Source organism: Barbus barbus, assembly GCF_936440315.1.
Source record: "Barbus barbus genome assembly, chromosome: 44".
NCBI lineage: Eukaryota > Metazoa > Chordata > Actinopteri > Cypriniformes > Cyprinidae > Barbus > Barbus barbus.
In genome coordinates, this window is record NC_136722.1 from 2,290,101 (window position 1) to 2,302,812 (window position 12,712).

Consider the following 12,712-nt stretch of genomic DNA (forward strand, 5'->3'; position numbering starts at 1 on the left):
TTCTGGCTCAAGGCAGGACACTCACCAGACACCGGAGGATCCCTTCCCTCCAGCTTAGTCCTATGGTGGGTCTGGGAGGTCCACGGGATGATGGTAGTTGGCCCCGTGCCAGAACAGCGAGAGAATGGTGGCGCAGCGAGTACCGTCGCCTGCAGAACTCCCAGGAATACTTGACAAAGGGGAGATCTCGGTGGGCAAGGTCGATAAAGCGAGCTGCGACTTCCATCGCCGCAGGGAAAAAACAGGAACAACAAAACACTCACAAAACGGGGAGAAAAGGCGCAGAGGTAACTGTCTTTTGGTCCACTGTTCTGTCACGACTGGCACTGTGAGAAGCGAGGAATGAGGAGCAAGGAACGTGGAGACGCAAGAGAGTTCACTAGAATAATCTTTATTCATCCAACACGGAGTAGACAGGAGTCACACACGGAGAACATGACGTATAACAGCAGACAGCAAACAAGGGGCAGAACAGACTATAAATAGACAGAACTAACGAGGGGAAAACTAGGACTAAATGAACTGAATGGGGACAGGAACAGGAAAACCCAAAGAAGGACATGGAAACACTGGGAACACGTGGAAACACAAGACATGGGGACAAAAGTCTGACAGACACTCACCCTGCGTTCCATTCGGAAGGGCTCATCCCTATGCATTGAAGGGTGTAAGGACCAAACAATTGTTTCTTGAAGTGCCCTTCTGTGTCATCCTCCCGTGCCCACACGGAGGCGGCGTCATCATGGAAAGAATCTGCGCAAAGGATCATGGGAGCCCGAAGTGTCCATCAGTTGTACCATAGACATAGGCTGTATCCGAGATCGCCCCCTATACCCTCATTCACTATTCCCTACATTAGTCCACTCATACAGTTCACTTGAAGGAGTGAATGAAAACGAGTGAGTGAATTCAGACACTGAGTGCACCGGAAGGACTGCTGCTTTTACATAGTTTGCTTGCTGTTTAATAATCATTTGATACGGGCAGCTCTAGTAGTAGGATTGAAGGATTTATCTTGAACTCTGTCACGGAAATTATGTATAAACCCTAATAGTCAATTTACAATTAATTTTGTACCTGTGTTGTATTATACTGTATTACGCCGTGGACGGTCGCTTCTAAAATGAATGGATGGATGATTCAGCTGCGGGTGTCATCTTTTGGCGAGACGCGGGAATTCATTCGGCGTGTGACTCTCACAGTGCATTCTGGGGATTCTCTAGCCGTTGAGTGTACATCAGTTGTGTGGATTGAATGAGTGCACTCGAGAACATCCACTATGGTTTCGAACACCACTTAAAATGGCTGTCCCCTCAAATAGTGCACTATTTGAGGGTATAGGGGGCGATTTCGGATACAGCCACATATATAGACGCCTTATTCGACCGTCATCTTGGAACGGTATTTTTTTGACGTCATTCACCATACTGTAGGTTCGCACTGAGCCGTTGAGCCATTCTGTGCATGATTGTGGCATCTTTCGAATATTCAGTGATTACTATGGTGAATGACGTCACGTTTACCGTTGCAATATACCATAGAAATGAATGAGAAGCTGAATCCCACCTGTCGCAAAATGTCAGTGACTTCTCTTATAAAATGGCTTTTTTTTTCACACACACACACACACACACACACACACACACACACACACACACACACACACACACACACGGAGCAGTGGGCAGCCATTTATGCTGCAGCGCCCGGGGAGCAGTTGGGGGTTCGGTGCCTTGCTCAAGGGCACCTCAGTCGTGGTATTGAGGGTGGAGAGAGCGCTGGACATTCACTCCCCCCACCTACAATCCCTGCCGGCTGGGGACTCGAACCCGCAACCTTTCGATTACGAGTCCAATTCTCTAACCATACGCTTTTTTGAGTAATGGTTGCAGGCTTGCCCTCTATTGGCTTTGATATGGTCAATTAGATTTTACTACTGGAAACGACGCCATTTTTCACTGGTTCCGCGTGAGGTGCAGCGGTCGCGTGGTACAAGCCGCTTTCAGAAAACTCCCAACTTTTTTAAGGACAGCATCTCACACCTCCTGACTTCTGCAAACTAGTTTAAAGTCTCAGATGTAGCAACAATTCACACAGTATCCATTTTACCCACTTGAACTTGAATGAGAACACAGTCTCATCTGTTTGCTCTAATCATTTTTAATAGGTTATTCATAACAACAAAAACAACAACAATAGTAGGCCTAATACATTAATAATAAAACATTAGCTACATGTAAATGTAGTTATTTTATGATTATTTTGTTTGTCCAGAAATGTGAACACAGTAGTAAATCTGTACTCTTGTTCTACAGATCACAAATATGGTCAGCAGGTATTTTTAAACACATCTGATTTTATAATGGTATTACATGGAATCACGTCATATTCATGGAGCACAGCATTGTCCTCTCCAGCAGCAGACATAGAAAACAACCAGTATAGCATTGTGTTAGAAAAAACCCTGAATTTTTCACTAGTGGGCATTAGTAATACAAACTCCTCCTGCGGGTCACACGTCTGCTCAGGGCATTAGTGTTTTCAGTTACAGCTCAGTGGATGTGCTCTTAACGTCTCCAGCAGTTCTGTGAAGTATGGAGTACGCAAAAACCTTGGTTCCCACATCTCTAATGAGGTAAGAGACTAATATTTTTAGGTTTCAGTGTTAGAGGTCAATGGGATTTTTGGGAAGTCTCTTGGTTATTTGTGTAAATACAAGCTTGAAATTCTTTATAGAATTGTTGTATTATTTTAAATGTTATTTAATCTCTTAATAGTAGCACAATTGTAACATTAATTAATGCAAGTCATGACAGCCTATGTTTTCCATTATTTTAAACAATTTCTACTTGATTTTTTAAGTTACACAAGGTTCAACTTGGTCAGTTTTGATATTAAGTTGAAATGACTTATACTTAAAATACTTAAAGGAAATGTTTTACAGTAACATGAACCAATAATAAACAATACAGCAAACATTAATCTTGGTAAATGTTCATCTGCTAATACATTTGTAACATTTCAAATGGTATACATTAATATTAAGAACAAACATAAATTAACAATGAACATTAATATATTTCGAAATTAGCATTGAGCTATATTGTTTATTGTTAGTTTTTGATATGCAACAAATTGACCCTCATTTTAAAGTATTTCCTTTTTAATTTAAAATTCCTCATGCACCAATCAAGTAATTAAACCCCTGTAAGTGAAATACAATAAAACTACTGTGAAAGTGATCTGTACTGCAATATACTCTGCTATGAAAGTGTTTTATCAAGCATTGCATTATTGCTGCAGTAGCAGACGCAGTAAACAGTTCTCATCCTGTTTATATAACCATAACTCACTCTTAACAAACAAGCTGTTATTTCTGGAATTCAGACAAGCTGTAGCTTTAGATTTACCCCTAAATGGTGCATACTACATTAAAGGTACATATAAGTAGTTTAAAGAACATATCAAGAATATCGCCCCAGTGACAGATTTGTACCTGTTTTCTAATAGATTATCCTGAGATTGCAGGTCTAGTTTTGAAGTTAACCACTCAGACAACAATGATTTCTCTGTGGCATATTAAAGGGTCAGCTCTGATTGTGTGCTGATGTGGTGCTGTAGGTCTGTGTCGTCGGTGCAGACGTCTCTTGCCCAGCGAATGCTACCCCCTCCTCAGCCTCGTCCGTACAAGGTCTGCACGCAGAACCGCCGCGGGAGGAAAGGCTTCACCGCTACCTCTCTAGCAGACCTCATGGAGCAGGTCAGATGTCTGGATGTCATGCATGATGCTGCATACTGTAGCAGGGGTTATTTACAAGTTACACTAATATTCAATGGTGCATTTATGCAAAAAACAAAAACAAAGAATACAATAAAAACAGCATTATTGTGGAGTGCATTATTGTGGTGTACTATTAACATTTATATAACGGTTTTCTATTTTAATATTTTTAAAATGTTATTTATTTCTTTCATGGCAAAGCTGAATTTTCAGCATTTATTTCCAACATAATTGTTTTTGTAAAAAGTCTACAAAATTTAATGCAACCTTGCTGAATTTATTAATTTCTTTCAAACAAACAAATAAATAAAAAATTTTATTGACTCAACAGAATGATAGTGTATTTGAATTGCAAAAATTAAAAAGCAAAAAATACTTTTAAACAATTTTCACTAAGAAATTGCTAGTAAATTTCACGAATAACTACAAAAAATGGCAAGTAACAGAGTAGAAAATAGAAAGACTGAAATTTCATGTAAAATGTACTCTAATAATCGTTTATTTACAACTCGTTAAACCATTTTTTACGCTTGCCGATTCAGAAAATCTGATTTTCATTTATTTTGCATTCATAGAAAACATGCATTATCAAATTATTTAACAATATGAAAGAGTCTTAGTAATGCGTAATAGTAAAATATTAAAAGTCATGGAAATATGTAATGTGAATATACGTATGTGTTCCTAAAATACCTTACTGGAGATTAATAAATGAATTAATATACTAAATATAATTGTTTGTACCAATTGCACTGCTTGGTACCTGACATCCTAATATCTCTCTCTGCAGGTGGCCAGTTCTTTCTTGATAACGTGTCAGTTCGTCACACTTGTGCTGGAGGATGATGGGACGGTGGTGGACTCTGAGGCTTTCTTTCAATCTCTGCCTACTAATAAAGCATTCATGGTCCTGGAGAAAGGGGAAGCTTGGACCCCCAATAAACTGGTACAGCAGTTATATGCATTTTTAATTATAATATAACAAAATCTTTTTACAAATAACTTATGAAACTTATTCTTATACGAATAACTTGTGAAAAAGGTTTAAAGGGGTCATGATGCGATTTCTTGTGTTATGTAGCTGTTTGTGCATGTATAAGATGCAGATGACGTAGGACGCAGGCGTAGCGTAAACTCTGGTGAGAAGTGATGATCGTGAAAGCACAGAGGGGAGAGCAAAACAAAACACTGGTCACAAATCAGAAGTACAAAACAAGGATTTGTAAATAAAAATGTCAGAGGATTTCAATATAAGCCAAGAGGAGACTGGTTTTCCTTTGATATGAACAAAACTTGGTTCTCACGAGATGCTATGCCTACGTCATCCGCTGGAACGCCACTCTTGGGAATGTGTGTACGACAGTTAGAGGAAGCTAGATATTAGTTTATAAAGTTTTACATATGGATATTTGTCTTACATAAATGCATTGATTCACTTCAGAAGGCACGAGGGTGAGCGAATCATGGGTTTTACAGAGAATTTCTGCAAACCGCAGTTGACAGTAAATATAGAAGGATTTTTTTTCTTTTACAGAATGCTATTTATCTAATACTACATAAGACATTTACACATTACTGCTGTCATGTTTATGACCTGGTAGTTATGGTGGGACTGTATTTTTATGTTTCATGAGCTGTGCCCAAGCAAACAGTGAAAACAGATTTGAATCTGGGTCTAATCAGGATTGTTTTCCCTTGAGCTGATTAACCGTATCCCACGTCTTGCTTCATTTGCAGCTGTTCATTTATCGGTTGTGTTGATTTGAAACTGTCATCAGCATTTGTTATTTAAAGCTTATTCATTTAATCATTACAATATATTATATTTACTGAAACAATCTTTGTGTTTTTTGCTCCACTAGGGTGCAGGCTTGCATTTACCATAAACGCTCATGACATAATCGCTCGTTTCAATCTATGATTAGTCTCTCAGACATTTGTTTTGCCCTCAATCCGTATTTCACAGGTTCTGCCAAGTTTCAGACAGCCAAGAAGAAGTGGAATTGCTAAATTGAGCTTTGACCTGTACAAACTGAACCCAAAGGATTTTCTGGGCTGCCTCACTGTTAAAGCCACACTCTATGAAATATACACACTCTCATATGACATCAAGTGCACCAGAGCCAAGTACTTTCTCAAGTAAGAGATTAACAAGAAAGATTTCCTATTGCCAGGCTGCAGTGTGAATTATATTAATGCATGTCTGGACAATCGTATAAGCAATAAGCATATACAGATGTATCTGACTATTAGTGAAAATGCTTCTGTTCTGCTTTCATCATTCAATACAGATGTTTTTCCCATTTAAAATTATATACTTCAAAGAACATCTGGGATTACCATGGTATGGAAAGTGTTCCTCGTCTCTCTGAAAAGTCTCTTTTTGTCCTTCTTTAGGTCTTTATTGTGGTGTTTCATGTACATGGCCAAACTGGCGGGTCAGGTTCTCCTGTGTGGCTCCTCATACGTGCTGCGGTATATTGGGGATGAGGAATCCTAGCTAAACCTCACGTCAGCTGGTGACAGATCGAAATAGTGGAAAGAAATTAATACTGCACTCATGTTTAGTTTTGCTTAGACAAATATCAATATATTTTTGTTCTTGGAACAATATGTTTTATGTGGCTTATTTCTTAACTGCTTATTTCTAAAATTAAATGTATGTAAATGTACTGTGAATAAAAAAAAAAAAGGATATTTTGCATGTCATCTTTTATCAGACTTGTGCTAAAATGATCAGCAGTTGAACTTGTTGTGTGACTGCATTTTTAAAAGACTTTATCTGATTTACTTATCCATCAGAATGAAACTCCCAAAAGTCAAATTATGCAAGCACATTTCCGCATTGAAATTGCAATAATAAAAAAAGTAAATTGTGACTCTTTTTCTCGCAATTGAGTTTCTATGACTTTGTGATATAAACATGAATTACAAGAAAAAAGTCAGAGTTGCGAGATATAAACATGCAATTAAGAAAAAAAAGAGAGAATCAGAATTGCTTATAAAAAATGTTTTCCTCACAATTCTGTTTATATCTAGCAATTCATTTTTTCCCCTGCAGTAGAATAAAAATAAAGTTGAATGCAACATTTATCTTTTTTAATTCGGACTTTCTCGCAATTGCGAGAAAATTTTCTCAGAATTGTGAGAAACAAAAAATATAAACTCAGAATTTTACTTACAAAAAATTTTGTATATTTTTTGTTCTGTGGCAGAAACAGGCGTCCAAAAAAAATAATTCAAAAGATCCAGTTTCAGAGTAAACTTGAAGAAATCAAGCTCATATCTTAAAGACAGAAACAGCTCTGAGTGTTGGAAAGGTAAAATATAAGTAGTCTGCTAAGTATGAATATCTAGACTTCATCAGCTTTAGGTCACACAGAGCAAAAGCAGAACGTATATTACTGTATTTATAGAGCAGAATATACTGTATATTATTTTGCAAAGAAGGCTTAATGCAGAATCTGTGACAGAGGCTAGAAGAGAGAAATGATAGCACACTTGTGATTGTGCAGCTGATATGTCATTCAAGTTCCCACCAATCGAGGCAGAGGCAGAGTGAGAGCTGAAGATGTGTGTCAGACTGAACTCACAGCAGAACCAGAGCTCATTCAGAGGAGCATCACACCTACAACAATGAGGGAGATCGTCCACATTCAAGCCGGACAATGCGGCAATCAGATCGGAACAAAGGTTCGTTCTTTTCTTATCACACTATGCGTCTTTTTAAAACTTTACATTTTGCATTTCCAAAAACGATTTATTTTTGATGAATGGATAATTTTTTTGGGGAAAAAGTACCTGAAGCTGATTATAATGATTTTCAGTCATGCCGGTTCTCTAACACTTACTGATTCTACAGCAAGAAACCAGTTTAGTTTGACTCTCAATCAAATATTCATATGATCTGTCAATCAAAGCGTACTGTGTGGTTTGATTCCCGATCGTTACTTTTTAGTGATGGAAAAATACTTCGACTCTTAAGATCAGGTTCTTTTTTTTTTTTTTTTTTGTAAAAAGTAATCTCAATATTTAAGAGGCCTCGCAACCAGAATACGAATCCCATGGCGTTTGATGATACTTAGTGTCCTCAAATGATCAACGCTTGAGTCATGCATGACAGGCAACAATCTGCTACATTTGAAGCGCGCATCAGCTGCATGAGTGTGTCGAGATGCGTCCTGCCGAGAATCTGAAGCGCTTTATCACACAGTTCAGTTTGGGGAAACTGTCTGAATGACTCCTAAACTAACGCAAAACAACTGTGACACATCTAGTTCTGGGAAGTCATCAGCGACGAGCACGGCATAGATCCAGCCGGCAACTATGTGGGTGACTCAACCCTGCAGCTTGACAGAATTAATGTATACTACAACGAGGCGTCCTGTAAGTATGCATGAACCAGTGTGTGTGAGCATGAACCAGTGTGTGTGAGCATGAACCAGTGTGTGTGTGTGCATGAACCAGTGTGTGTGAGCATGAAGCAGTGTGTGTGAGCATGAAGCAGTGTGTGTGAGCAAGAAGCAGTGTGTGTGAGCATGAACCAGTGTGTGTGAGCATGAACCAGTGTGTGTGAGCATGAACCAGTGTGTGTGTGTGCATGAACCAGTGTGTGTGAGCATGAACCAGTGTGTGTGAGCATGAAGCAGTGAGCTTGTCTCTCCCCCTCACAAACTCACAATGACCTTAAGTCAGCTCACAAGAATTTCCTGTGCTGCTCTGACATCACTAGCATAAATGTTTTATTAAATGATTTACATAACTGAATGAAAATAAATAGGAGTTTAATTATAAATTATACTTTGATTTATCACAAAAAAAACAATCTATAATTTATAAGTTAGTTAATTCATGTAACATCTGTTTTAGTGATAAAGTTTCACTCAATAACTTTTACAGCACTAAAAGATTTACAGGCATAAAAAATATTTGTGTGTGTGTTCAGCTCACAAGTATGTTCCCAGAGCTGTGCTGGTGGACCTGGAGCCTGGAACGATGGACAGTGTTCGTTCTGGGGCATTCGGACAGCTCTTTCAACCAGACAACTTCATCTTTGGTACTGTGTCAACATGTCAAACTCTCATTTTTTTCAACTAGCCTACTTATTACTTGTAGGACTGTTATAGCTTCAAGCTAAAGAATGTATAAAGAACAAATATAATTGTTTTTGAAATTAGTTTTCTTAGAACACTTGCTTTTATTCCGTCAAACAAAATTTTTTATTGAACTCATTTAAATTATTCTTCAATATTAATGAGACCATAAGATTATAAATAAATAAAGATTCATAAATAAAATTAATCAAATCTGTCTAGCCTAATTATATTTTTTTCTGTTACATTTTCTCTCTCCCAGTACTTGTTTTGAAAGTGTATTTTGAAGTCAGATTCTGTTTGAAACTGATTTCATGCAAACATAATATTAATGGCACTACGGTAGTTCATAGGTTGTTTCTTTGTCTGTAGACATCAACCTAATTTTCCACAGTGCTGCTGAATAGAAAAACAGACTATAGTCAAGTCCTTAATATCTATATCAGTTGTACATAGTATGAATAGTAATAATCAGCAAGACGCCAATGGCACATCACGTTTTTTTTTTTTTTTTGAGCAACTGGGAAGGTGCCCCCCTGGGGAGATGGTCCTCACTGCAGAACACAAGATCCAGGAGGCGTGGTTGGATCTAGATCCAACTCCTCCCACTTTACATATACCTGAACCTACCCGTCTCCACCCCCTGATCCCTAAACCTACCAATCTCCACCCACTAGATGTGGATCCAACCCTGCCCCCTGGATCTTTGTTCTGCAGTGAGGGGCTACTGCCCCTGGGAGTTGGTGCCCTACGCAAACTGCGTACTCTACATATAGGTAGCGGCGGTACTGTGTAGGCCAGGGGTCGACAAGTAAGTTTGGCATGGCCAGAACATAGTCAAAGGATAATTTAAGATATTAATTGATGAGAAATGCAACCAGAATTGCCTGTGACTGACTGTTACAGTGTATTGTGTAACAAGTTCTTCACAACTCAAGCAAGAAACGCGCATACTGTGCCGGTGAACATCAGTCAATTCACTATTGAGAAAGTGAAAGTTAAAAAAAAAAAACTGACGGCTAACGCTGCATTAAAGGCGCATATTCTCTCAGACAACGAGAGACGAATCTACACTGACATATGCTGATAACGGTATATACTTGTCTTAAATTATTCCCTTAATATTTCTTTTGTGGCTCGTATATTATTATATTATTATTATATTTTGCAGGACAGACAGGTGCAGGAAACAACTGGGCCAAGGGCCACTACACGGAAGGAGCCGAGCTGGTGGACTCCATCCTGGATGTGGTCAGGAAGGAGTGTGAGCACTGCGACTGCCTGCAGGGCTTCCAGCTCACACACTCCCTCGGCGGAGGAACCGGATCGGGAATGGGGACTCTTCTGATCAACAAGATCCGAGAGGAGTATCCAGACCGCATCATGAACACCTTCAGCGTCATGCCTTCACCCAAAGTGTCCGACACGGTGGTGGAGCCCTACAACGCCACGCTCTCGGTGCATCAGCTGGTGGAAAACACAGACGAAACCTACTGCATCGATAACGAGGCGCTGTATGATATCTGCTTCCGCACGCTCAAGCTCACCACACCTACGTATGGGGATCTCAATCACTTAGTGTCGGTGACTATGAGCGGCGTCACCACTTCGTTACGGTTCCCTGGCCAGCTGAACGCAGATCTGCGCAAGCTAGCGGTCAACATGGTGCCTTTCCCTCGCCTTCACTTCTTCATGCCCGGCTTTGCGCCGTTGACCGCAAGAGGAAGTCAGCAATATTGTGCGCTCACCGTGCCTGAACTCACCCAGCAGATGTTTGACGCCAAGAACATGATGGCCGCTTGCGACCCAAGGCATGGGCGATACCTCACGGTGGCCACCGTTTTCCGTGGCCCCATGTCTATGAAGGAAGTTGACGAGCAGATGTTGGCCATCCAGAACAAGAACAGCAGCTATTTCGTCGAGTGGATCCCCAACAACGTTAAAGTTGCGGTGTGTGACATCCCACCCAGGGGACTTAAGATGGCCTCCACTTTTATCGGTAACAGCACCGCCATCCAGGAGCTCTTCAAGCGCATTTCTGAGCAGTTCTCGGCTATGTTCAAACGCAAGGCCTTCCTGCATTGGTTCACCGGAGAGGGAATGGATGAGATGGAGTTCACTGAGGCTGAGAGCAATATGAATGACCTGGTGTCGGAGTATCAGCAGTACCAGGAGGCTACGGCCAACGATGGCGAGGAAGCATTTGAGGATGAGGAGGAAGAGGTGAACGAGTGAACGGCAGATGCATTTTTGCAGTTTCTTTTCTGTGGATTTTTTTAAGCAGTGATTTTTTAATTTTTATGTGGATGACTGAAGTCCTAGTAAACAAATTGTGCTTGCAATAAATGCATTTTGATGACCACATACATTTGTACTGTCTCAGTGAATATTCCTGGTTTTTATTATTATTATTATTATTATATACACTTGGAGTGTATTAATTTATTAATGGTGCTCTTAATAATCAGTATTGAACAGTTTGAATCAAATGATTAATTAAACACCACTTAAAAATGTCTTCCAAAATGTAAATAAGTTAATATATTAATATATTATAGTGACTTAATTGTATTGAATGTGCAATTAGTTTACTTTAAATCTTAAAAGTATTTTTACAGTAAAAACTGTTTACAGCAAAAAGCTGTACTTGCAGATAATATAATGTAATATGATTGAAATAAAAGACCAAGAAAGTGTAATCAAACAGAGTAACACACTTAAGTACACTTTTAAAAAATTCTACTTTAATATACATTTTACACCATTATGTTGTACTAATCTTTTTTCATACTTTAAAGAATAAACTTATTTCATGTGTTGACTAACATACTAAAGCACATGTAAATTACTTCAATATTTTACTATAATGTCTTGTTTGATTTATTAATGATCAATTTTCAATAGAAATCAATAGTGTCTCAAATGCGTGTCAGTATATTTGCTGGAACCGTATTTCAAAGGCAATAGAATTACGGCATTACATATACAGTAAAGATGTACTTAAGTCCTGCTTAACTGGGTCAAAAAAGCACTCTAAAGTTAGGCTAATTGCTAATTTAATATCAATTTGAAGTATAATACATTTTCATTCAATTACAGTTAACATTCAATTTAGTGTCTGAAAACATTATATTCAGTTCGTACTTAAGTATATTCTATCAAATTATATTATTTACGTAACAAAAAAAAAGTAAGCTAAAGTGTTTTCTTTCTCTCAAGGGTTGGAGCAAATAATGTTTAATATTATATAATGTTGAACATAAATGGTCCTTAAAAAGGTACCAAATCTGTCACTTTCAGAAGATTTTCACCTTTATACTCTAATTACCACTAAGTGTGCATTTTGGTACATATCACCACACTCTAAAAAATGCTGGGTTAAATAAAACCCAGCGCTGGGTAAAATATGGATGAACCCAGTGATTGGGTTGCTTAGACCCAGCAGTACTGCCCAGAAGCCTGGGTTAAACATTTAACCCAACTATTGGTTGAAAACAACCCAGCATGTGTTCTGTCCAATATTTACCCAGCACTGGGTTGTATTTAACCCAGCATTTTTTAGAGTGTACCTAAAGTGTACATATTAGTACCTTTTGAAAAGATACCATCCTATAACAGATTTTGTACCTTTATTAATTTATGTGTGGGGATAAAGCATTTGACTTGAGCTAAAATCCTATGGAGGATAGGTGAGGTTAGAGCCAGTCTTTCTGAATAACACAAGCTTTGTTCATAACCGCTTGTGTCTCATAACACACAGGCTCTTGTTCCAGCCTTGGACGCAAATCCTGCTCACTCAACCTTCTATTATTCTGAACAGCTGCTGAGCAAGCCGTTC

General features: G+C 38.8%; 2 protein-coding genes across 2 annotated transcripts; both read left to right on the forward strand.

The window, feature by feature from the left end:
• Positions 1–2,534: 2,534 nt before the first annotated feature.
• cidea (cell death inducing DFFA like effector a) lies at positions 2,535–6,458 on the forward strand. The gene is made up of 5 exons (XM_079406422.1): positions 2,535–2,635; positions 3,622–3,760; positions 4,572–4,727; positions 5,748–5,920; positions 6,179–6,458. Exons 1-5 carry the CDS (start codon positions 2,595–2,597, stop codon positions 6,279–6,281), a joined length of 612 nt encoding a protein of 203 aa, XP_079262548.1. The 5' UTR covers positions 2,535–2,594; the 3' UTR covers positions 6,282–6,458.
• A 925-nt stretch (positions 6,459–7,383) lies between these two features.
• Positions 7,384–11,237, forward strand: LOC306863491 (tubulin beta-5 chain-like). The gene is made up of 4 exons (XM_079406841.1): positions 7,384–7,474; positions 8,059–8,167; positions 8,727–8,837; positions 10,046–11,237. The coding sequence occupies exons 1-4, from the start codon at positions 7,418–7,420 to the stop codon at positions 11,107–11,109; spliced, it is 1,341 nt and encodes a 446-aa protein (XP_079262967.1). The 5' UTR covers positions 7,384–7,417; the 3' UTR covers positions 11,110–11,237.
• Positions 11,238–12,712: the final 1,475 nt, after the last annotated feature.

What these genes read in the sequence shown, in the direction of transcription:
- cidea (XM_079406422.1), top strand. Translation starts at nt 2,595, where the DNA reads ATGGAGTACGCAAAAACCTTGGTTCCCACATCTCTAATGAG. An exon ending in TAGCAGACCTCATGGAGCAG is followed by an intron (nt 3,761 to 4,571) that starts GTCAGATGTCTG and finishes CTCTCTCTGCAG; the next exon opens with GTGGCCAGTTCTTTCTTGAT. An exon ending in CTTGGACCCCCAATAAACTG is followed by an intron (nt 4,728 to 5,747) that starts GTACAGCAGTTA and finishes CGTATTTCACAG; the next exon opens with GTTCTGCCAAGTTTCAGACA.
- LOC306863491 (XM_079406841.1), top strand. Translation starts at nt 7,418, where the DNA reads ATGAGGGAGATCGTCCACATTCAAGCCGGACAATGCGGCAATCAGATC. An exon ending in GCAATCAGATCGGAACAAAG is followed by an intron (nt 7,475 to 8,058) that starts GTTCGTTCTTTT and finishes TGACACATCTAG; the next exon opens with TTCTGGGAAGTCATCAGCGA. An exon ending in ACCAGACAACTTCATCTTTG is followed by an intron (nt 8,838 to 10,045) that starts GTACTGTGTCAA and finishes TATATTTTGCAG; the next exon opens with GACAGACAGGTGCAGGAAAC.